This window comes from Hyperolius riggenbachi, chromosome 11 (genome assembly GCF_040937935.1).
Source record: "Hyperolius riggenbachi isolate aHypRig1 chromosome 11, aHypRig1.pri, whole genome shotgun sequence".
Taxonomy (NCBI): domain Eukaryota; kingdom Metazoa; phylum Chordata; class Amphibia; order Anura; family Hyperoliidae; genus Hyperolius; species Hyperolius riggenbachi.
In genome coordinates, this window is record NC_090656.1 from 9,752,868 (window position 1) to 9,778,932 (window position 26,065).

The 26,065-nt window shown below is 48.2% G+C and overlaps 1 protein-coding gene across 2 annotated transcripts in view; it reads left to right on the top strand.

Moving 5' to 3' along the window:
- GLG1 (golgi glycoprotein 1) overlaps positions 1-26,065 on the top strand; it is a 154,513-nt gene that overhangs the window by 108,146 nt on the left and 20,302 nt on the right. For both annotated transcript variants that reach the window (XM_068260805.1, XM_068260806.1), the window contains exons 11-21: positions 1,002-1,155; positions 2,507-2,644; positions 5,296-5,382; positions 8,205-8,267; positions 8,342-8,455; positions 11,908-11,996; positions 14,491-14,608; positions 19,110-19,202; positions 19,285-19,422; positions 21,964-22,087; positions 24,610-24,752. In XM_068260805.1, coding sequence (XP_068116906.1) covers positions 1,002-1,155; positions 2,507-2,644; positions 5,296-5,382; positions 8,205-8,267; positions 8,342-8,455; positions 11,908-11,996; positions 14,491-14,608; positions 19,110-19,202; positions 19,285-19,422; positions 21,964-22,087; positions 24,610-24,752 — 1,261 coding nt within the window. The remainder of the gene's footprint in view (positions 1-1,001; positions 1,156-2,506; positions 2,645-5,295; positions 5,383-8,204; positions 8,268-8,341; positions 8,456-11,907; positions 11,997-14,490; positions 14,609-19,109; positions 19,203-19,284; positions 19,423-21,963; positions 22,088-24,609; positions 24,753-26,065) is intronic.

Genomic DNA, 26,065 nt, shown 5'->3' on the forward strand with positions numbered 1-26,065 from the left:
TCTGATCGAATCTGATCAGGGAGGGATCGTATGGCTGCCTTTACTGCAAACAGATTGTGAATCGATTTCAGCCTGAAACCGGTCACAATCTGTGGAGCTGCCGCCGCAGCCCCCCCCCCCCCCCCCCCCCGCGCATACATTACCTGCTCCGGCTGGCGCGAGTCCCCTGGTTGTCTTCACTGCTCCAGCCCCGCCACGCTCCGGCTACTGAACTTCCTGTCCAGGGGAAGTTTAAACAGTAGAGGGCGCTCTACTGTTTAAACTTCCTGCCGGGACAGGAAGTTCTGTGTAGCTCTGGAGCCCGAAGCGGAGAAGACCAGGGGACTCGCGCCTGCTGGAGCAGGTAATGTATTACTGCTGTATTGCGTCGGTCGTCGGGCATTCGAACGCCGCTAACGACGCACTCCCGACCCGCTGGCGACTGAGAAAAATCTTCCGCACGGGTGGGTCGACAGGAACGATGGATTTCGGACGGAAATCGATCATTCTGTCACCGGTGTGCACGGCGATTTCACAGCCGTTTCCATCACTGTGATCGAAGCAGCTGTATATCGGCGGGAAAATGGTTAGGTGTATGGGCCCCTTAAGATGCCTTAAAGGGAACCAGAGAGGATGAACTATACATACCTGGGGCTTCCTCCAGCCCCATACGCACGGATCGCTCCCACGCCGCCGTCCTCCGCTGCCTGAATCCGCCGCCACCGGGTCCACCGGGTTACAACTTGTGGTTAGACACAAATGAGGGGGAATTAAACCGGTTAAAATCTCTAAATATATACAGGGTGCATGTCTCTGTTTTCCTTCTGTCCCGGGCAAGCGTTCAGGTCCACTATAAGGAGCTTTGGGTACTCCGATTCTGGCACTTGTTTTGATATACAAAATGTTACCACTTTTTCATTCAATTATTTGAATTTAATTAGGAAACAGTTGCATATAAATAGCATCCCCAGTATTGTAGAATTGCATCTTATTTTCTGGGTTTTTTTATTGCCTCTCCCCAGGCTGGATCCAGTCCTGTACCGGAAATGCCAGGGCGATGCCTCCCGCCTCTGCTATGCCCACAGTTGGAATGAGACCAGCGAGAATATGCCATCTGGAGCCGTCTTCTCGTGTTTGTACCGACATGCCTACCGCACAGAGGAGCAGGGGAGGCGGGTGAGTGGTGCAGATCCCACGTTTTCTATCTTAAAGGACAACTGAACTTAGAGGGATATGGAGGTTGTTGTGTTTATTTCCGTTTAAACAATACCAGTTACTTGGCAGTCCTGGTGATCTTTCTGGCTGCAGTAGAGTCTGAATCACACCTGACATAAGCATGCAGCTAATCCAGTCAGAGCACCTGATCTGCGTGCTTGTTCGGGTTCTATGGTTAAAAGTATTAGAGGCAGTGGATCAACAGGCCTGGCAGCTGGGGAGGGGGGGGGGGGGACACATACACTGGGGAGCCTAGCCAGGATTCGAACCCTGGTCTTCCATGTCAAACCAGTACACTGTCCAGCCACCATCCACTTCCTGCGCTGACCAGAGCTTCAGCAAACCTACCGAACAGTACTTTTTTTTTTTTTTATTTTATTAAAGTGAACCTTAAGTGAAAAAAACAAGTTTTACTCACCTGGGGCTTCCCCCAGCCCCCTGCAGCTGATCGGTGCCCTCGCCGTGTCTCTCCGATCCTCCCGTCCCCGCCGGCGGCTGCTTCCGGTTTCGCCATCAGGACCCGACAGGCTGGGAACACGAGTGATTATTGGCGTTCCCAGCCACAATATCTCCCCCTATGCTGCTATTGCGGCCTTCCTTGCTGCAATAGCAGTAAAGTGGGTGATATTTTGGCTGGGAACGCCAATAATCACTCGTGTTCCCAGCCTGTCGGGTCCTGGTGACGAAACCGGAAGTAGCCGCCGGCGGGTACGGGAGGATCGGAGAGACACGGCGAGGGCACCGATCAGCTGCAGAGGGCTGAGGAAGCCCCAGGTGAGTAAAAGTCTTTTTTTTTTTTTTCACTTAAGTGCCTCTTTAAAGGAGTTATCAGGCAATTACTACCGTAGTAAAATAAGGGCAACTTACCCGGGGCTTCGTCCAGCCCCAAGCTCCCAGCATGTCCCTCGCCGCACCTCTTCCCGCAGCCGTTCGCCGCCTCTGCCTCCCAGTCCGCGCATGGCGGTGATTGACTGCGTCGCTCGCGCAGGCGCAGTAAAGGAAGTCTGCCTGAAGTCGTCGGCGTGGACCGGGAGGCGGGGAGAGCTGTGTCGAGGGACATGCTGGGAGCTTGGGGCTGTACGAAGCCCCGGGTAAGTAGCCCTTTATATTACTAGTAATTGCCTGATAACGCCCTTAAGTGGGAGCCGAGCCTTCCTGTATAGCATAGCTACCGTGCTTCTTGGTTAGCATTAGCATTTCACAGATTTTGCTGTCTTAATATTCAGCCAAGTGAACACTGTGTTGTGATAGACAGGAAGTGATGTAATTTGTCTTGTGACTTAGAGTAAAGGTTCTTTCTCTTTCTCCTTAGCTGTCTCGAGAGTGCCGAGCTGAAGTCCTGCGTATTCTCCATCAGAGGGCGCTGGATGTGAAGTTAGACCCTGCCTTGCAGAACAAATGTATGACGGAACTGGGGAAGTGGTGCAATGAGAAGACTGATACTGGGCAGGTAAGCAGAGTGCCTGCTCACGCTTTGGGCTGGTAAGCAGAGTGCCTGCTCACGCTTTGGGCAGGTAAGCAGAGTGCCTGCTCGCGCTTTGGGCAGGTAAGCAGAGTGCCTGCTCGCGCTTTGGGCTGGTAAGCAGAGTGCCTGCTCGCGCTTTGGGCTGGTAAGCAGAGTGCCTGCTCGCGCTTTGGGCTGGTAAGCAGAGTGCCTGCTCGCGCTTTGGGCTGGTAAGCAGAGTGCCTGCTCGCGCTTTGGGCTGGTAAGCAGAGTGCCTGCTCGCGCTTTGGGCTGGTAAGCAGAGTGCCTGCTCGCGCTTTGGGCTGGTAAGCAGAGTGCCTGCTCGCGCTTTGGGCAGGTAAGCAGAGTGCCTGCTCGCGCTTTGGGCTGGTAAGCAGAGTGCCTGCTCGCGCTTTGGGCTGGTAAGCAGAGTGCCTGCTCGCGCTTTGGGCTGGTAAGCAGAGTGCCTGCTCGCGCTTTGGGCTGGTAAGCAGAGTGCCTGCTCGCGCTTTGGGCTGGTAAGCAGAGTGCCTGCTCGCGCTTTGGGCTGGTAAGCAGAGTGCCTGCTCGCGCTTTGGGCTGGTAAGCAGAGTGCCTGCTCGCGCTTTGGGCTGGTAAGCAGAGTGCCTGCTCGCGCTTTGGGCTGGTAAGCAGAGTGCCTGCTCGCGCTTTGGGCTGGTAAGCAGAGTGCCTGCTCGCGCTTTGGGCTGGTAAGCAGAGTGCCTGCTCGCGCTTTGGGCTGGTAAGCAGAGTGCCTGCTCGCGCTTTGGGCTGGTAAGCAGAGTGCCTGCTCGCGCTTTGGGCTGGTAAGCAGAGTGCCTGCTCGCGCTTTGGGCAGGTAAGCAGAGTGCCTGCTCGCGCTTTGGGCAGGTAAGCAGAGTGCCTGCTCGCGCTTTGGGCTGGTAAGCAGAGTGCCTGCTCGCGCTTTGGGCTGGTAAGCAGAGTGCCTGCTCGCGCTTTGGGCTGGTAAGCAGAGTGCCTGCTCGCGCTTTGGGCTGGTAAGCAGAGTGCCTGCTCGCGCTTTGGGCTGGTAAGCAGAGTGCCTGCTCGCGCTTTGGGCTGGTAAGCAGAGTGCCTGCTCGCGCTTTGGGCTGGTAAGCAGAGTGCCTGCTCGCGCTTTGGGCAGGTAAGCAGAGTGCCTGCTCGCGCTTTGGGCAGGTAAGCAGAGTGCCTGCTCGCGCTTTGGGCAGGTAAGCAGAGTGCCTGCTCGCGCTTTGGGCAGGTAAGCAGAGTGCCTGCTCGCGCTTTGGGCAGGTAAGCAGAGTGCCTGCTCGCGCTTTGGGCAGGTAAGCAGAGTGCCTGCTCGCGCTTTGGGCAGGTAAGCAGAGTGCCTGCTCGCGCTTTGGGCAGGTAAGCAGAGTGCCTGCTCGCGCTTTGGGCAGGTAAGCAGAGTGCCTGCTCGCGCTTTGGGCAGGTAAGCCTTTATAAAAAGTAATTATGCTCAGGGCCACACAGTTTCACAGGAAGACAAACTCTTGTGAAGGTGTACACTCCCATAAGTAATAAGCATACTCAGGGAGGGGTCGAAGGAAGGAACTGGCTGGAATTTGACATGTGCCAAATGCCTTAAAGGGAACATCAGGCTAAAAAACGAAAACTGAGCGTTACTCACCTGGGGCTTTCTCCAGCCCCTTGCAGCCGACTGTCCCACGCCGACCTCTCCGCCGCCATCCTGGGCTCCCTGCACACTGTTCAGGCCAACCTCGAGGTTGTCCTTACGGTGACTGCTTGAAGCACCAAAGTCAATGGCCACGTGGTCCGCGGCGTACTGCGCAGGCGCTGCAAGGGGCTGGAGAAAGCCCCAGGTGAGTAAAGGTGATTTTTCATTTTTTAGCCTGTTTCCTTTAGAGGGAACCTTTAGGGATGGATCACACGGACGCTTGGGGGCGGGCGAAAGCCGCGTCGTCCTGTGACGTCTTGTTCGGGTGCATCGGTATAGCAATCAGCTTCCCGTCGCGATCTGAATTTTTCATCCCTGCGGGAGGACATGTAGACGCGGTAGCTAAGCGACTCTTTAGGGCCGGCGGAAACGACACGTTAAATCGGGATCGGAACGCCTCGATTGCGCAATCACCGGTAATCGCTGGTAACCGGGCGATGCTAAATGCTCCCATTCACTTGCCGACGAGTTCCGAACGCTTGGCGGTGAACCAGCCCTAACTGAGAGGGATATGGATGTTTCCTTGTAAACAATACCAGTTGCCTGGCAGTCCTGCTGATCTCTATGGCTGCAGTAGTGGGTGAATCACACACCTGAAACAAGCATGCAGCTAATCCAGTCTGACTTCAGTCAGAGCACCTGATCTGCATGCTTGTTCAGGGGCTGTGGCTAACGGTATTAGAGACACAGGATCAGCAGGAGTCAGGCAACTGGTATTATTTTGAAAGGAAAAATCCATATCCTTCTCAGTTTAGGTTCCCTTCAAGTTTCATTATTAATAGTATTAATATGTATGAGATGTCTTGTGTAATCTATATTGAATTTAATTGAAGTCCGTCACGCCATTGCTTATGCTGGCATAGTGCTTAATGCCTTCTGTGCACTGGGGTTGTGGTGACCCAGCCAGCTCCCACAGGTTTGGCAAGGCCGGGCAACCTCATTCATGTGCTGCTGGGTGGAGCCTTTTGTGATCATTTGTTGTTTTTCCCTCTCCCAGGAGCTGGAGTGTCTGCAGGATCACTTAGAAGAGCTGATTCCAGATTGCCGAGAAATTGTTGGGAACCTGACAGAGCTGGAGTCAGAGGTCAGTGACTTGTAGTCCCGCAGCGCCACCTAATGTCACTTCTGGAGATAGCTGGCCAGGATCATATTCAAAGTTCCTCATACATTAGAATTACTACTGCATCATGTAATTACACAGAGCTGAAACCTTCTGCAGCACATTAGAGTACAAAGTTATGTCACTGACTGTCCTCAGAGGAGCTTACAATCTAATCCTACCATATTCATAGTCTAATGTCCTACCATATTATTATGTATTTATATAGCACTGACATCTTCTGCAGCAGGTTACAGAGTACATAGTCATGTCACTGACAGTCCTCAGAGGAGCTCACACTCTAATCCTACCATAGTCAGTGTAATGCCCTACCATATTATTATGCATTTATATAGCACTGACATCTTCTGCAGCACTGTACAGAGTACATAGTTATGTCAGTGACTGTCCTCAGTGGAGCTCACAATCTAATCCTACCATAGTCATAGTCTAATGTCCTCCCATATTATTATTATTATGCATTTATATAGCACTGACATCTTCTGCAGCACTGTACAGAGTACATAGTCATGTCACTGACTGTCCTCAGAGGAGCTCACACTCTAATCCTACCATAGTCATAGTCTAATGTCCTATTATTATTATTATTATTATGTATTTATATAGCACAAAGTCCAAATCAAAATCAGGAGCATTTCAGTATATTTTTTTTCCTATTAGGGAAACTGATTTATTGAAAATGTTACAACACATGATGTATCACTTTAGTAAATATGTATCATAGGTGTTCAGGATTAGTCCATAAGAAGGAATAGGGGTGAACAGCTGCTTCAGGAGGAATAGAATTGTGTAGTGCAGAGTCTCAGAGATTGGGCAGCTAAACCCAGCAATGCCTGCAGGGAAGGACATGAAAGGTCCCCTCTGCAGGCTTTCTGAACGAGCTGCGGTAATGTCACCGGTCACAGGTTTTCTGGTGGAATGGAGCTGGCAGGTAATGATAACTTTAAAGGAAACCTAAACTGAGGCTTCCATATTTATTTCCTTTTAAGCAATGCCAGTTGCCTGGCTGCCCTGCTGATCACAATGAATCACACCCTGAAACAAGCATGCAGCTAATCCGGTCACACTTCCGCCAGAACACCTGATCTGCTGCATGCATGTTCAGGGTCTATGGCTAAAATATTTAAGACAGAGGTTCAGCAGGAAAACCTGGCAATCTGCATTGTTTAAAAGGAAATAAATATGGCAACCTCTAGCTTTATGTTCCCTTTAAGTGACAAGACGATAATCTCAGGCTATAAAGTCACTTTAAAGTGGTCTGAAAGTCAGCATTTCTACTTTGCTCTAAAAGATTCCTCACAGCTTGAAAGCTACTATCCTAGAAAAAAATTCCAGCAGAACATCACTGAAATGGTTAAACAAAGCACTTTCTCCTGCTATTCAACTTCAAATCCGCATCAAAACCGGTGATAACAGTATCTCTTTTATTTGTTAAACACAAATGTATCAACACTGGAATGTAAACAAACACTCTGAGAAACTGTCTCTGCTTCAGGCACACACAGTGTTCAGAATAGCTCATTCGAAGATTTTAATATATAATAAAAAGCAGTTATAATAGAAAAAGAATAACACGCAATGGCAGCTTTCAGGGCAAGAAAAACTACACTTTGGAAACTTGTAATTTGTAAACCGACAATATTACTTATGCACAAAAGCAAATATAACTATAAGTAATAAAAAATAGGAAAACACATTTTTATTGAATATTATGTCAGAGTTTTAGACCTCTTTAAAGAACAAGCGACACCCGTGCTAAACTAGAAATAAAAAAACGCATATATGTAAATAAACACTACTTCTACATACATAACAGATGTATTGTGCTATCCACGTAATGATTCCTGTGAATTTTATAAAGGAAAAGCAGAAAATCCTATTCTAGGCAGTGGCCATTTTGCCAAGCTAATGCTGACATCATATCCTCCCTGACTCTTGTTTTCCCTCCTCCCTTCTCTTGCTCATTGTGTATTCATTAGCTGCCCTCCTCCCAGAGTCTTCAGACACTCCCACTGGGGTGTATACTAACAACTGCACTGTCTTAAATCCTGTAGCGAGCCCAGGGCCCGTTACATGATAGCCGCTGTGCAGTGGCATCCCCCCACCTGCTTCGTTCGCCTCCGGTGATCTGCGATCAGGAAATCCCGTTCAAAGAACGGGATTTCCTGGAGGGCTTCCCCCGTCGCATGGCAACGTGGTGGGATGATGCCATCGACGTCGTGACGTCATTGGGAGTTCCGATCCACCCCTCAGCGCTGCCTAACGCTGATAGGCCAGGCTGCGCAAGGGGTCTGAGGGGGGGGGGGCGGCACGGCGGGTAGCGCGGTGATCAGTATGCACACGCAGCTGGAAATGTGCTAGCTGCGTGTAGCAAAAAAAAAAATTATGCAAATCGGCCCAGCGGGGCCTGAGAAATCCTCCTGCGCGGCTTACCCCGAACGTAGCCGCCAGGAAGGTTAATACACTAAGACCAGTTGCTGTTGAAATTTGATTTTTATGGTGACAATACTGCTTTAAGTCCCAGCAGGGCGAGCATAGTACCCTTGTCTGTTTGCTGTGTGCCAGGGCAGCTTTGTTCTTCGCTTTATCCCTACATTTTCCTGATGAGCGCTGCATTGTCCAGGGCTGTGGAGTCGGTACAAAAATCTTCCGAATCCTCAGTTTCTGAAACCACGACTCCAACTCCGACTCCGGGTACCCAAAACTTCCTCGACTCCAACTCCGACTCCACAGCCCTGGCATTGTCCATAGAGACTAATTGAGTGTGTTGATTTTGTGTCTTGCAGGACATCCAGATAGAAGCTCTTCTGATGAGGGCGTGTGAGCCGATTATCCAGGGATACTGTCATGTAAGTGTCCTCTGTCCTCTGTCCCTATCAGGTATAGACACCACACTGCTGTACTGACTGTGTGTTTTCTGCAGGAGGTGGCTGACAACCAGATAGACTCCGGGGATCTCATGGAGTGTCTGATCCAAAACAAACACCAGAAGGAGATGAATGAGAAGTGCGTGGTGGGCGTCACCCACTTCCAGCTGGTAATGTGCAGTGTTTATCTGCTCAGTGTAGTGTAATGAGTGGTGTACAGACACTGCTTGTGTGGGAAGTCAGTACTGCTCTGTATACGATGGTTAACCACTTAAGATTTCAGGACATGAATTTCAGATTGGATCAGAGCAGGATCTATCTCATGTAATATGGAGAGAGCAGGGCGCACAGGTCTAATAGAGCCCACTCAGAACTTCCTCTCTGCTCTAAACTATAAGCAACAGCATACTAACCCTTAAAGAAAAACATTTCTTTGTTAGTTGATAGAAAAATTCTGCAATAAATCTGCAGTGTGTCTACTTACTGCTTTCATGGAAGCACACATAGGGTTAATGGAATACGGAATTCAGTTCTGGGCACCACATTACAGGAAAGATATTGCAGTCTTAGAGCAGGTGCAGAGACGAGCAACAAAATTAATACGTGGGATGGAAGGTCTCACTTACCAAGAAAGGTTAGATAAACTGGGTTTATTTAGTCTAGAGAAAAGACGCCTTAGAGGGGATCTAATTAACATGTATAAATACATCAGAGGGCAATATAATAGCTTGGCGGATGAGCTTTTTGTCCCTAGGCCTTCTCAAAGGACTAGAGGACATGATCTGCGCATGGAGGAAAAACGTTTTAGCCATTTATTTAGGAAAGGGTTCTTTACAGTAAGAGTGATTAAGATGTGGAATGCATTGCCACAGGAAGTCGTTATGGCAAACTCTATACTTGCATTTAAAGGGGGCTTAGATGCTTTCCTTGCGTTGAAAGACATCCATGGCTACAATTACTAGGTAATGCCTAATGATGTTGATCCAGGGATTTTATCTGATTGCCATCTGGAGTCGGGAAGGAATTTTTCCCTTTTGGGGCTAATTGGACCATGCCTTGTAAGGGTTTTTTCGCCTTCCTCTGGATCAGCAGGGATATGTGAGGGAGCAGGCTGGAGTTGTACTTTATACTGGTTGAACTCGATGGATGTATTTTTTCAACCTAAATAACTATGTAACTATGTTAACATACTTTGCTTACAAATGATCTGCTTTGTGGAGGCAGTCAGCTGACACAGCTTAGAGATCTAATTACACTTGTGATTAATCACAGATGAGGGGGAGTTAGAGAGGCTAAACTCTCTAAATACAAACACTTTAAAGAGACTCTGTAACATTCAAAAGATCCCCTGGGGGGTACTCACCTCGGGTGGGGGAAGCCTCCGGATCCTAATGAGGCTTCCCACGCCGTCCTCTGTCCCACGGGGGTCTCGCTGCAGCCCTCCGAACAGCCGGCGACTGTGCCGACTGTCATTTCAATATTTACCTTTGCTGGCTCCAGCGGGGGCGCTGTGGCGGCTTTCCATTCCGAACTACACGGAAATACCCGATCTCATTCGGGTCCGCTCTACTGCGCAGGCGCAGGAAACTTGCGCCTGCGCAGTAGAGCGGACCCGACGGCGATCGGGTATTTCCGTGTAGTTCGGAGCCGACAGCCGTCAGAGCGCCTGCGCAGGAGCCAGGAAGGTAAATATTGACGTCACCGCTGCCCGGACTCCACGGAGGGCTGCAGCGAGACCCCTGACGGATGGAGGACGGCGTGGGAAGCCTCATTAGGATCCGGAGGCTTCCCCCACCCGAGGTGAGTACCCCCCAGGGGATCTTTTTATGTTACAGTTCCTCTTTAAGCTGGCCATACATTAGTCACTGCGCCTGCAGATCAACCATTAGATACCTATGAACTCTTGCACAGGACAGAAGGAAAACACAGAGAAATGCACCCTGTATGTATGTAGAGAGCCTGTCTAATTCCCCCTCATCTGTGACTAATCACTAGTGTAATGGGATCCTTCAGCTGTGTGCTGGCTGCCTCGGCAGAGCAGCTAATTTGTAAACACAGGATGTCAACTTCCACGAAAGCAGGACATGGACACACTGCAGGATTTGTATCAACTGTAACAAAGACATTTGTTTTCTTAACCACCCTGGCGTTCTATTAAGATCGCCAGGGCGGCTGCGGGAGGGTTTTTTTTAAATAAAAAAAAAAAACTATTTCATGCAGCCAACTGAAAGTTGGCTGCATGAAAGCCCACTAGAGGGCGCTCCGGAGGCGTTCTTCTGTTTTGCTTACTTCGTCGCCATGGCGACGAGCGGAGTGACGTCATGGACGTCAGCCAATGTCCTGACATCAGCCGCCTCCGATCCAGCCCTTAGCGCTGGCCTGAACTATTTGTTCCGGCTGCGCAGGGCTCAGGCGGCTGGGGGGACCCTCTTTCGCCGCTCGCCGCACTGCAGTGGCGATCAGGCAGCACACGCGGCTGGCAAAGTGCCGGCTGCGTGTGCTGCTTATTATTTCATTAAAATCAGCCCAGCAGGGCCTGAGCGGCACCCTCTGGCGGTAATGGACGAGCTCAGCTCGTCCATACCGCTAAGGTGGTTAATAGGTTATTTTTAGAGTAGAGAGTAAGTTCTGAGTTCAGGTCCACTTTAACTGTACTATTTAGGCTGTGATCCCACTTTTGCTAGTTCGCGTACGGTCAGCAGGAGCAGACAGTGTAATGTCCGCTCCAATGGTCCCCTGTTCACTGGCTGTAGCCTGGGGCTGATGTGTAACCCTCATAGGCTGTATGGAGAATGTATCTTGCAGTCAGCACAGAAGTGAGGTCCGCTTACCACAATGGATCTGTTGCAGCGTGAGCAGTGTGAGCGTCTCAAATATATACAATAGGATCTCTTTGCTGTCAGTTTAGCAATTAGCGCAGAGCAGTCAAAAAAAGTATCAGCTGAAGTGGGAACACTTGGGGTTTGCTGCTCAGTTTCGGGCTTACTATTATTATTATTATTATTTAGTATTTATATAGCACCGACATATTACGCAGCGCTGTACAGTGTATATATATCTTGTCACTAACTGTCCCTCAAAGGAGCTCACAATCTAATCCCTAGAATCTAATAATCTAATATCCTATCATCCTGGGTTGCTAGGTTTGTTATGATGCTCAGTGGCTGCTACCGGGTTTCCCTGAAATGAAGACATCCCCTGAATGTAAGTCTTAGCAGGAATTTTGAGCATGCTCAAAATAAGCCCTACCCTGAAAGTAAGCCCTAGTGGCAGTAAGGGGGAAAAAATGGCAACTAGTGTTTCTGCTGGAGCCGATGGTCCCATGGGTAGAACTATGGGCAGAACTATGGCTCCATCATTTGGGATAAAGGAGGACACTAAAGGTACATGGGGGACACAAGAGCACACAAGAGGCGGATCCAGCAGAGGAAGAGGCAGCACAGCGGGGAAAGGCAGGACGACACACAGTTGTGTGTTCATACAAGTATAAGTCATCCCCTGCAAATAAGACCTAGCACATCTTTTGGTGAAAAAATGAATAGGAAACTCTTATTTCTGGGGAAAAATTGTATACTGCCCATCACTGCAACGCTAGTTTAAGTCTGGGATTTGTATTTTTCAGATTCAGATGAAAGACTTCCGATTCTCCTACAAGTTTAAGATGGCCTGCAAAGAGGATGTCCTTAAGCTGTGCCCCAACATCAAGCAGAAGTGAGTGCCCGGGTCTCTGCCAGCCTATGGGAGCGGGTCAGGGACGTTTCCGTAAACGCTAGTCTAGAAATAGAGCTCAGCCGAGCAGTTCAGATTTTACACCGTGGCCTCCTATACTTCCCATCCTCGGCTGCCAAGCTTCAACTCACGTGTGGTGTAGCAAGAAATGAAACTAGAAAGTACTAGTAAATACAATACTATGAACTAGGTGTTAAATCATTATTGGAATCATATAGCGCCAACAATACAGCATTATGCAGTGCTGGACAGTAAATCAGGTTACAGACAATAACAGGGGTGACAGACAACACAATACAGGTAATAAAGCAAAAAGACGCACAATGCCAGATCATGCACTGCAGAAGAAGTTCTAATAATTCAAGTTCACGTTACTCTGTGAGCAGGAAGCACCATCAGGCAGGAGACACAATGGGAGTGGGTCCTGCCTAAGGCTTACAATCTAATGTGAGGGGGTGGTGACACGAAAGGAGGGGGGCTGCATCAAGTTAGGGCATCGGTGAGGTGGGGTAGGCCTCCATGAAGAGGTGAGTTTTGATTGCTTGTTTGAAGGAGGGGGCAAGCCTGATGGGCAGTGGGAGAGATTTCCACAGGTTAGGGGCAGCTCTAGTGAAGTCCTGTAGTTGTGCATGGGGCGGTTAGGAGGAGGTCATTGGAGGAGTGAAGTGGGCGGCCAGATGTGTATCTGCTGACAATGTCAGAGATGTAGGTTGGGCAGGAATTGTGTGTAGATTTGTAGGCCAAACATAAGATCTCGAAGCTGATTCTGAAGCGGATCAGGAGCCAGTGAAGGGATTAGCATAGGGGAGTTGTGGAGACAGAACGGTGGGAGGAGTAGATGAGTCTGGCTACTGCGTTCATTATGGATTGCAGGCAGGCGATGTGGTTCTGAGGGTGTTACAGTAGTCAAGGCGGGAGATGCTGAGCGCATGGAAGAACTGTATGTAAATTTGTATGCCATCTGTGTGTAAAAATTGTAGGTTATGTTCAAAAATAAGAGATCTGCAAATGTGCTCTAGGGAAGACTTTCGTCACTCCTACACAGAAGCTTCTTCTCAGGTCTGAGACAAGGAATAAATACCTGGGCACTTGTATGTTCGTATAATTCACTTACCTCAGCCAACAACAGCCAATTGACCCATGTTTGTGTCTGCCTAGAAGCAGGTACATTTTTTTTTTTCAAAAGTTTGGGTAAAGATGATCAAACAGCATTGTTAGTTAATGATCAGATATGTCAATGTGACCCTGAGGCATGCTGGGAAAAAATATACTCACCTATGTATAGGGAAGGCTCTATAGCCCATAGAACCTTCCTGGTCCCCTCTCTGTGCCTGCGTTCCACCGCTGTCCCTCCACTGAAATTATTCTACCAGCAGGTATAGAGCCAAATCTCTGTGACTGTATAGAGGCCGATGTCGGTGACTATAGACACACATCTCTGCAACTGTCTGTATAGATTCGCAGAGATTTGTCTCTCTACAGGCAGCCACAAATCTGACTGTATAGGCACATTTTTGTGAGTACTGGAACAAGCCAGTAAGAGATGCTGACCTTCATGCCTTGTGTATTATTGCCATTTCCCACATTCCAGTCTCAGACTCTTCCCCTGCAGTTGACACTCCTGTCTGGTCTCCTCTTATGCTGGGCAGACACGGCTCGTTTTTGCCGCTCGATCGATTCCCTGCTTGATTCTGCAGTCTATTAACCTCCGCTCGTTTTTCTTATCTTTTTCCGTTGTCCTGAGTGCAGAATCCAGCGGCGAAACGATCGGGCCGGAGATCGGACATGTCGAAAATTATCTATCGAGCCATCTAAATGGCTCAGAATTGAGCCGTGTATTCCCAGCATTAGAATCCCTTCCCTGAAGTCCAGCCCTCCTGTCTGGTCTCCTCTAGACACGCCCCCTGCACAGTCCAGCCTCCTGTCTGTTCTCCTCTTAGACACTCCCCCTGCAGTCCAGCCTCCTGGGTGGTCTCCTCTAGACACGCCCACTGCACAGTCCAGCCACCTGTCTGGTCTCCTCTAGACACGCCCCCTGCAGTCCAGCCTCCTGTCTGCCCTCTAGACACGCCCCCTGCACAGTCCAGCCACCTGTCTGGTCTCCTCTAGACACGCCCCCTGCACAGTCCAGCCACCTGTCTGGTCTCCTCTAGACACGTCCCCTGCACAGTCCAGCCACCTGTCTGGTCTCCTCTAGACACGCCCCCTGCACAGTCCAGCCACCTGTCTGGTTTCCTCTAGACACGCCCACTGCACAGTCCAGCCACCTGTCTGGTCTCCTCTAGACACGCCCCCTGCACAGTCCTGCCTTCCGTCTGGTCTCCTCTAGACACGCCTCCTGTCTGTCCTCCTCTAGACACGCCCCCTGCACAGTGCAGCCTCCTATCTGGTCTCCTCTAGACACGCCCCCTGCACAGTGCAGCCTCCTGTCTGGTCTCCTCTTCAGTAAGTGTTTTTGGACCTGCTTTATTTTCAGGGTGGATGTCGTCATCTGTCTGAGCACCACAGTCCGGAACGACACTCTTCAGGACCTGAAGGAGCAGCGGGTGTCGCTGAAGTGCCGCAAACAGCTGCGGGTGGAGGAGCTGGAGATGGTAATGTCTGTCTACCAGCAGCTTGTGTTTAGCTCCCGGGGTTTATTAACCACTTCTGTGCCAGGGCTTTTTTTGCTGATCGGTGCTGCGTGGGCTCTCCAGCCCGCAGCACCGATCAGATAGCAGCCAGGGCGATCAGACTTCCCCCCCCCCTCTTTTTTTTCCCCGCTAGGGGGATGTCCTGCTGGGGGGGTCTGATCGCCGCCGGCTGTTTGCGCTTGCGGGGGTGCTCTTCAAATCCCCCCTCCGCAGCGCTTTCTGGCCTCCTTCCCCTTCCCTCCCTCTCCCTCCCCCTGTGAGCGGCGCAGGACGGATTTCCGTCCTGCGCCTGATGGGATAGGCTTCAGCCTATCAGATGCCGGCGATCCCCGGCCAATGAGAGGCCGGGGATCGCCGATCTCCTCTACGGCGCTGCTGTGCAGGTGCGCCGTATATATGTAAACAGCGGGGAAGATCTTCCCCGTGTGTTTACATTTACCCTGCGAGCCGATCACGGCTCGCAGGGTGTTCACGGAGACACCCGCCGTGAACTGACATGGAACGGCCGCTCGTGTTTCCATGGAATCCACTTCAGGATTCAGGGGCGTACTTAAGCGTACGCAGAATCCTGAAGTGGTTAATATAAGCAGCGAGGGAACGGTAGCTCAGGGCCTGAGAGAAGGGTGAAAACTGAGGGAAAAAGCTTATTAACCACTTCCTGCAAAATAGACCTGAATAAATGTGCTATTTTTGCACCATTAGAGCCATAGAAAGTTTATATGAAAGTGGATCCGAGATAAACTTTTACTCATTACATAATTGTGTTCCTTTCATATAGTTTATAGGGCATTCCTCAAGCCAAATACTTTTTTGTTTCAATACTCTAATTCCCTATAAACTAAACAAGCCTCGCCCACAGCTTTTCACAGTGCCTTGGCACTCTCAGCCTTAAAGGAAAACTTAAGTCAAAAAAAAAAAATGACATTTACTCACCTGGGGCATCCCTCAGCACCCCGAAGCTGGATGGTGCCCTCGCAGCCCCGCTCCGATCGTCCTGTCCCCGCCGGCGGCTACTTCCGGTTCGGCGACAGCCGCCGACAGGCTGGGAACCCGGCTGTTTTTCCGCGTTCCCAGCCGCTGCTATCACCCTCTATGCTGCTATAGCATTCAAGGTAGTTTCAATCTGTTGGCCCTTATACTACATAGATTTGGTAAATCTGTACAACCAAGATTTTATGGTGTGTGTTGAGCTTTAGTCTGGGCAGGAGGAGGGGGAGGTGTTGCTAGCCAGAGATTTCAAAGGCAGAGGGGAGGAGGAAAGGGGACTGAATTTACACACAGGCAAGCTGATAAGCATCTCCAGCCCTCAGCCTGTGACAATGTGACAAACAGAACATGGCTGCTGTCATTGTATCACAGGAATAAATAATCATAAACTTTTTAAACTTTTGCAGCTAGATATGCCCTGTAAACAATCTAAACTTTAGATAAGGTATATAGACAAGTTACTTGTTATAGTTAGTTTTTCATCTCGGATCCGCTTTAACGTGTATTCTGCCTAAGTGTGCTTGTATTAGAAGCCTTCAGCCTATAGCATGAAGCTGTTAAAGGGAACCTAAACTGAGGAGATGGACTTTTTCCTTTTAAAAATAATACCAGTTGCCTGACTCTCTTGCTGATCCTGTGTCTCTAATACTTTTAGCCACACCCCCTCATCAAGCACGCAGATCAGGTGCTCTGACTGAAGTCAGACAGGATTAGCTGCATGCTAGTTTCAGGTGTGTGATTCAGCCACTACTGCAGCCAAAGAGATCAGCAGGGCAGCCAGGCAACTGGTATTGTTTAAAAGGAAACATCCATATCCCTCTCAGTTTAGGTTCCCTTTAACTACTTGACCACTAAAGCTGGCCATACACTGGCCCGATTCCCGGCCGTTTCGACAGCAGATTCGATCCTGGGATCGAATCTGCTGCCAATCGTTCGCGGTAAACGCCGCCGACGATCCGATTTCGATTTCCTCCCGAAATCGGATCGGTCCGTCGATCGCGCCGTGCGTGAAATTACCCTCGATCGCCCGCGGGTAAAGTGCGTGTCTCTAGCGGCGGCCGATCCGATGAAAAATACATTACCTGATGCGGGCTCCCGGGCGTCTTCTCCGCATCTTCTCAGCGCTGCACCCGCTCCATCCCGGCGCTTCCTGGGTCACTGCAGTGACCCAGGAAGTTCAAATAGAGGGCGGAAGCGCCGGGATGGAGCGGGTGCAGCGCTGAGAAGATGCGGAGAAGACGCCCGGGAGCCCGCATCAGGTAATGTATGCGCGGGGGGGGGGGGGGGGGGGGAAGCGGCAGCACCACCACCACCACAACAGATTGTGATCGGTTTCAGGCTGAAATCGGTTCACAATCTGTTTGCAGTAAAGGCAGCCATACGATCCCTCTCTGATCAGATTCGATCAGATAGGGATCTGTCAGCTGGTCGATCTGATGGCACATCGACCAGTGTATGGCTGCCTTAAGAGTTTTTACCCCTTTAGGACCTGAGCAATTTTCACCTGTCAGTGCTCCTCCCATACTTTCGGCAATAACTGAATCACGACGACTTGATCTATATCTTGGTTTTTTTTCGCCACCAATTAGGCTTTCCTTGGGAGGTACATTATACTAAGAATTATTTTATTCTAAAACACATTTTAATTGGAACAATAAGAAAAAAAGTGAAAAAAATCATTATTTCTCAGTTTTCGGCCATTATAGTGTTTAAAATAAAACTCTCTACTGTGGATAAAACCCACACATTTTATTTGCCCATTTGTCCCGGTTATTGCAAAGTTTAATATATTTCCCTAGTACAATGTATGGCGCCAATATTTTATTTGGAAATAAAGGTGCATTTTTTCAGTTTTGCGTCCATCAGGAATTATAAACCTGCAAATTAAAAAAAATTATATACCCTCTTCACATACCTAACTTTAAAGGCATTAACACACAGCTGAAGTGAGAGGAGTGATGCTCTATGCAATGCTACTAGGCAGTTTTACCATGACTATAACTGGGGTAGCACAGCCGTCTAACCCATTCAAGGACCACTATCAAGGAAAATTGTAAAATGTAAAATACATGTAAACACATACAAATAAGAAGTATGTTTCTTCCAGAGTAAAATGAACCATAAATTACATTTCTCCTATGTTGCTGTCACTTACAGTAGGTAGTAGAAATCTGACAGAACCGACAGGTTTTGGACAAGTCCATTTCTTCATGGAGCATTCTCAGCAAGGCTTTTATTCTTTATAAAGACACTACCTGAAAAGGATTTATACAAAGATGCTGGCCAGCCTCCCTGCTCGCTACACACTTTTTTGGCCGTTAAGCAGAGCAACTGCCATTCACTAAGTGCTGTTGAAACTTTGAGAATCCCCCATAAGGAGATGGGCTAGTCCAAAACCTATCGGTAATGTCAGATTTCTACTAATTACTGTAAGGCTGGTTTCACAGTAGGACGTTACAGGCGCACGTTAGAGCAGCCTGTAACGCAGCCCACCGCACAGTAATGAAAAATCAATGGGGCTGTTCAGTGCCCACGTTGCGTTACATTGTAACGCTGCGTCACAAGACAACGTACTGCATGCAGTACTTTGGACGCGGCTGAGCCGCGTTAGACTGCTTGCACATGCTCAGTAATGTTGGGGAGGAGCAGAGAGCGGCCAGGCACATGGCTAATTAATATGCACTGCACGTTATGACGTGCAGTGTTTACTTCCTGGAGCGGCCGCTCTGTGCGGCGATTGGCCGGCGGGACCACGTGATGCCGCATGCGCACAAGAGTACGCATCACGGCATCACTGACGCCAGAGTGAGCTGCACAACGCGGCTCACTCTGACGTCCAGATCCAGCACCACCAGGCGTTGAGTTAGGGGGACGTTATGCGACCTTAACGCCCCCTCTAACGCAACGTCCTGGTGTGAAATTAGCCTAAGTGACAGCAACATAGGAGAAAAGTAATCCATGGCTTATATTACTCTGGAGGAAATGTACTTCTAATTTGTATGTGTTTAAATGTATTTTAAATGTTTGTTTTTGCTATAGTGGTCCTTTAACGCCACGTTTATTACCTAGTAACACAAGTGCCCCTAATGGGTTATTGGGGGGGGGGGGGGCTGCGCTCAGTGACGTGGGACCGGAGGATACTTCACAGTTTTTGTGAGAACAGCTACTGGGTTCAGTGTTGCCGGTGAAAGGTTTCTTGGTAGAGTGGTAACACAGAGGCGCCAAGTAGAATAAAAGCGATTAAAAAACCATTTAAAAATAGGGAAGTTGGTGGACTCTTCTCCCTCATGTAAAGCCAAACCGGACAGTGGGACGTTACAGTATAAAGTAACTTTTATTAAAAGCTCCAAAGTTGCAACGCGTTTCACGGGTCACAATCCCGCTTCATCAGGCAAAAAGTGTAGAGGGTTCAAAGTCGGGTGAAAAGCCTGGCTCAGTGCCTCTGTAGCTGAACGATTTCTGTTCTGTCTTGTAGTCAGAGGACATCCGCCTGGAGCCCAAACTGTACGAAGCCTGTAAGAACGACATCGCCTCCTTCTGTCCCAGTGTGCCCTTCGGAAATGCTCAGGTGAGTCTCCCCCTAGCAGGCAGGTTGGGCCCGGATCCTGCTCTGTGCCGCCTCGTGCTTATCTGGCTTTGTTCTGCTGCAGATCATTGAATGCCTCAAGGAGAGCAAGAAGTCGCTGAGCTCACCCTGCCACCAGAAGATCTTCAAACTGCAGGAGACGGAGATGATGGACCCGGAGCTAGATTACACCCTCATGAGGGTCTGCAAACAGATGATCAAGGTGACAGCGCAAGGCAGTCCTTAGAAAAAGGCAGGACAAATCTGACAGCTTTTGGACTAGTCCATCTCATCATGGGGGATTCTTGGGGTCATTTTACACTTAATCAGTTGCTGTCAGTTATAACTGAAAGATAACTGATTTTCAAAGTAATGTCCATGTTTTCCTACGGCACAGTTCACACTACATGTATATACTCATTTTCACTGAAAGCTTTTTCACAATGTACTGCCATGGAGGAAAAAAAGCGTACCAACTGATTAAGTGTAAAAGGACCCTTAAGGCGGCTACACACACCATACAATCAAAAGATCCAATTTTTCACAAATTCGATAATTACGATTGGTTGTCCCGAAAAATTGAGAGCTTTTCTTTGTTTTCAGTCGAGAAATCCGATCGGATTTTCTGTTTTGTTTTTTTTTCAGATTTTTGGAGATTGGACATGTTGGAAATTTCAGACCAACTTTATCAAGAATTGTATGGTGTGATGGATTGTCAATTACTTGATGTACAGTTGCAATCCATTTTTTTCTGAGCTTTCAATTATTCATGATTGGGGAAAAAATTGAACATAGGTGTGTGTTACATTGGTCAGACCTTTTAATTGTTACAATCAGAAAAATGGATTGCTGTTCTTGAATTGAACAGATATTTAAAAATTTGCAGCAGCAATCAGGGACCACCCAAAAACGTTTCTGTTAGTGGCAAAAAAAGGAGGTAAAATTCATTCAGGTGGCAATTCGTAGGGTCGAGCAATAAACCGTTAATGTGGAGAAGTGCTGATTTGTAAAAAAATTGGCAGGTCACTAGGCGGGGTATAAACCTGTGGTCCTCAGATGTATGGGCAGATCCACCAATAGACAGATCTCTCTCTGATCTGATCGAATCTGATGGGAGAGAGAACTGCGTACTATGTTGGCGCTTTGTAAATACAATAAATAAACTGTTGGTTGCCCATACTCTGCGGGCCAATTCCCATACCATTTCAGCATGAAATCTTTCAGACGTCGCCCCAAATTTTATTTGTGCATCCCAGTACCCGTGAATTAAAACCTCACCTGTCTGCTGCAGCCGAGTGTTCTCGGTGCTTCCGCTTTCACGCCTCGTGTGCTGTTGGCACGTGGCATGTATGACATCACACATGTATGACATCACACATGTATGACATCACACATGTATGACATCACACATGTATGACATCACACATGTATGACATCGCACATGTATGACATCGCACATGTATGACATCACACATGTATGACATCACACATATATGACATCACACATGTATGACCTCACTCATGCTCTACGTGGGGAGCAGATGTGGAAGCACAGTGGACCCTCTGCAGCAGACAAGTGAGATTTGGTTTTTAATGCACTGTCCCCGGGCAGCAAATATGGGGGGACAGCGGGTGGGAATTCCATTGCGTTTGCCGGTCCTGATATCGCACGCAGTTACTGCCGCACACCCTGTCAACTACGTTGGCTCCAGATTTCCCAGATAGATGGAAACATTCAACCGTTTTTGCCTCGAATTCACTCGGAATAGCCGATCGGGCGTGCTTGCTGCGCCACTGATTTTCATCCGATTCGATAATTATCAAATCTGATGGTTGATCTTGATGCTATATCGACAGATGTTTAGTGGGAGCGCAGGGAAATTGGGGCGCACTATACGCTGCCGTAGGCCAGAATATGAAATACGGCTATAGCGGTGCTCAGACAGTAACTTGGGTGCAGTTAAGACGGAGCCCAAAATACTATAAAACAGCTTAATCTGGCCCCCAGCGATAGCTGGCAGACAAACTAAAGTCTGACCCCTGAGATCATTAGTAACCACATAACGACCTCCTAACGCCGATAGGCGGTGGCTGGTCATTTGTGTTTTTCCATGGAAACCGTTCCATGTCAGTTCATGGAGGGTGTCTCCGTGAACAGCCTGCAAGCCTCCGATCGTGGCTCGCAGGCGAAATGTAAACACGCGGGGAAGAAATCCCCTGTTTACATCCTACGCCGCTGCTGTCGCAGCAGCGCCGTAAAGCAGATCGGCAATCCCCGGCCTCTGATTGGCCGGGGATCGCCGCCATCTGATAGGCTGAAGCCTATCAGAGGCGGTACAGGACGGATAGCCGTCCTGTACTGCCCATAGAAAGGAGGAGTGCAGGGGAAGGAGAGGGAGGGGGGAATAGCGCTGCGGAGGGGGGCTTTGAGGAGCCCCCCCCCCCCCCCCGCTACACACAGACGGCGGCGATCAGGGGGGGGGAGTCTGATCGCCCTGCCTCAAACCTGATCTGTGCTGTGGGCTGGAGAGCCCACCCAGCACAGATCAATGAAAACTTACGTGGTCCTTAAGTGGTTAAAGCTGCCGGCTCTTTTGCAGGAGCAGGGAGAGCCGCTGTTCGGCTTTGCCCTGCGCACAAATTTCCTGGCGCCTTAATTACATGAATGCACTTTTAGACCTGTAAATGACTTCTCTTTCCAGACTGGGAATACTGTCACTCACTGTACAGTCTTATATTACCTCTCCCCCTTCTCTCTCCACAGAGGTTCTGCAGCGACGCCGACCCCAAGGGCATCCTGCTGTGTCTGAAGCACAGCAAAAATGCCGAGACCATGGACCCCAAGTGCAAACAGATGATCACAAAGCGACAGATTACACAAAACACAGGTGCGTGTCTGAACTCTTTAAAGTGGACCTGAACTCTTGCGCAGGACAGAAGGAAAACCTAGAGAAGTGCAAACTGTATGTATTTAGAGAGTTTAGCCTGTCTAACTCCCCCTTATCTGTGATTAACCACAAGTGTAATTTGATCTCTCCCCGTGTCACCTAAATGCCACGGCAGACAAATTTTACACCTCTATGTAGTATGATGGCCAACAGACTTTTAATACTATGAACAAATTGTTTAGGTTAGCTCCCATACTACATAGGCTGCTGGTTTGCGGTCGTAACTCTGTTATTTTGCTAACTTTTTGTAAATATGTGAAAGCTTATACTGTATTTCTTGATGTAGCACTTGATCACTCTATCACTAGGGCATTGTCACTCCTGACTAAGTTTCCATATTAGGAAACGAAACATGTTGAGTTTGGTGTAGGGTATTAGGATATTAGTGTGAACTAGGAGGATGGTCTTCTGACCCAGAACCCTGTTTCCTCCAGTCCACTTTCTTCACAGTTGACAAAATAGCCAGCAAATATTATGTCGTTTTAATGTAACTTTATTAAAAGCTAAGTGTTATACTTTTCCATTAGGGTATACCTTTGTTTAGTTGTCCTAATCAGGTGTGTTTATGTTTATACTACATAGAAGCAGTAAAATTGGCCATACAAGAAAAATTGTATGTGTGTTCCTGGCATACACTATTTTTAAGTGATAAGCTAAATTGGGGGAAGGCCTTGCATTTAAAGGATACCTGAAGTGACGTGACTTAAAGAGGAGCTGTTAGGTATAAGGTCTCAGAGAAAAAAAACAACACATATATCAGTAGCTAAATATTGGCTGTACTTACATTACATATGCATTTCACTGTCCACGTTTGGATTTCACAGAATTTGTATATAGTATTTGCAGAAGCAGAGAATGATGCTCCTGACAGCTCATGGCAGGTTCCATGTTTGTCTGTCTTGTATGAAGCCAGTTGTGATGTAATATCCTCCCTGCTTCCTGAAGATTCGACTCACAAAAATTAGGATCAAAGATCCTAATGGTTCATGATCCAGACAACACTACAGTGCAGTGAATATTAGCCATGTGGCTAGGAACAATAGCGGACTCATGCAGTATACTCTAACCATGCAGTATACGCTAACCGAACATGTGCCCTGTGATTTTTCAGTGCTGTGAGTTTAGGCTGCTGTAACATGAGCCTGTAACTTCTCACTGTGAAAGCAGCCCTAGGGCGGGCTAGGGAAATGAAGGGGAGGACCAAGGGAGTGCAGTGGGGAGAAGAAGCAGCCCCAGAATGCTTTGCAGTATCTGTTATGCGTCCTGCCGGGCTCCTTAGGAGCTTGGGAATAACCAGCCTGGCTGTTCAGCAAACATCAAAGTAAGAGAGATTTTTAACTTCAGTATTGCCTTTTTGGCTTCCTTATAAACTGTTTAACACAGGAGAATAGAGGTTTAAATTAGCTTTTGCAGCCTGACAGTTACTCTTTAAAGGGGAACTGAAGAGAGAGGTATATGGAGGCTGTCATGTTTATTTCCTTTTAATCAATACCAGTTGCCTGGCACCCCTGCTGGTCTATTTCTCTGCAGTAGTATCTGATTAAAACCAGAAACAAGCATGCAGCTAGTCTTGTCAGATCTGACTTATAAGTCTGAACCACTGAAACACCTGATCTGCTGCATGCTTGTTCACGGGCTATGGTTAATAGTATTAGAGGCAGAGGATCAGCAGGGCTGCCAGGCAACTGGTATTGTCTAAAAGGAAATAAACATGACAGCCTCCATATACCTCTCTCTTCAGTTCCCCTTTAAGATAGACATGGGTATGTACAGTGCCTAGCACACAAATAACAATGCTGTGTTCCTTTTTTCTTTCTCTGCCTGAAAAAGTTAAATATCAGGTATGTAAGTGGCTGACTTAGTCCTGACTCAGACAGGAAGTGACTACAGTGTGACCTTCACTGATAAGAAATTCCAACTATAAAACACTTTCCTAGCAGAAAATGTCTTCTGAGAGCAAGAAAGAGGTAAAAAGGGGAATTCCTTATCAGTGAGGGTCACACTGTAGTCACTTCCTGTCTGAGTCAGGACTGAGTCAGCCACTTACATACCTGATATTTAACTCTTTTAGGCAGAGAAAGGAAAAAAAAGGACCACAGCCTAGTTATTTGTGTGCTAGGCACTGTACATACCCATGTCTATCTCATGTCACTTCGGGTATCCTTTAAAGACTTACCCTATATTGATAAACGCTTACTGAAGAAATCCACTTCTATTGAGAACAACGGACTGTTGGAACTTTTGTGCAGTTTATCTTTTTTTTTTTCCTCTTATATTGTTCACTGTGCGCGCACCGCACCATCAACTGTATTTCCATCATATCATATGTACTGTGGAACCTGCATGAACTTTTATTAGTTGCATGCAGCCTGCGTAATATTCCGCAGAATATAGACTGTTGTATTTCGGCGATAGTGGAGACATTTTTCTACTTGTGTAATTCTTGTCGTCTTTGTCCTCAGATTATCGGCTGAACCCCATACTCCGCAAATCCTGCAAAGCAGATATTCCCAAATTCTGCCAGAATATCCTAAACACTGCTAAGGACGACACTGAGCTGGAGGGGCTAGTCATCTCTTGCCTGAAGGTGAAGTACGCAGACCAGGTACGTCGTGGCTGAGGCCTGCAATAACATTATCACTTAAAAAACAAACCAACCAACCCTGCTTACAGTGGAAATATACAGCCAGGAATGACTTGCGTTAGTCATTCTTCCAGATTATTGATCACATCCTTATTCTAACTGCCACTGGATCAAAATAATATGCGTGTAAGGGACAAAGATATTCTGTTGCTTATATCACTGCAGCTTTCAGAATCCATCACCCAGATATAAACCCTCCTTTGTTACCTTAGCAAACCTAAGCTTAGCTACTTTTCACCATACATTGAAGGACTACTGCAGGGGGGATCGGGGGAAAATGAGTTGAACTTACCTGGGGCTTCTAATAGTCCCCCACAGACATCCTGTGCCCGCGCTGCCACTCACCGATGCTCCGGGCCCCGCCTCCGGTTCACTCCTGGAATTTCCGACTTTAGAGTCGGAAAACCACTGCGCTTGTGCGGCCGCGCCCTCCTTCCCGCTGACGTCACCAGGAGTGTATTGTATACCCAGTATGGTCTGTGTCTGCGCAGTACGCTCCTGGTGACGTCAGAGGGAAAGACACAGCCGTGCAGGCATAATGGTTTTTAAAGTCGGAAATTCCAAAAGGGAACTGGAGGCGGGGCACGGAGCATCGGTGAGTGGCTGCGGGGCACAGGACGTCTGCGGGGGACCATTAGAAGCCCCGGGTAAGTTCAACTCATTTTCCCCCGACCCCCTACAGTATTCCTTTAAGAAATGGAAGGAGAAACACAGTACCTGGCACCAAATGCAGCAGGGTAGACACACCGGAGATGGGAATCAGAGCGTGCACATCCGAAGTGTAGTTGTAATCCAGTGGAGTAAAAGAAAAAGATCGAGGCATCGCTTCTTTAAAATCCCTTTATTCCGGTGGAGGAAATAGCAGGTACATAGCAGTGGGGGTATCAGATGCCTGACAGCTGTTTCGCTGGCTTAAACCAGCTTCTTCAGAGGCAGATTGTACCACTGCTATGTACCTGCTATTTCCCCCACCGGAATAAAGGGATTTTAAATAAGCGGTGCCTCGATCTTTTTCTTTTACTCCACAGTATTCCTTTAAGCTACGTACCCACTGATAGATTGTGGGAATCACTCGACAAAACGACAGTTCTACGATCTACCTTTCACGATATCTACACGACATGATGCTGTTGACGGGCAATGCAGTAAATGATCTGATCTTTAAACGATGCAGAACTTGTGACAAGGCTTCAATATGAGGAAATTAAGATGGCAAATGTCTGAAACAGAATTCTCTTCATTATTTACTATATAAAATTCAAGGAATCAAAACG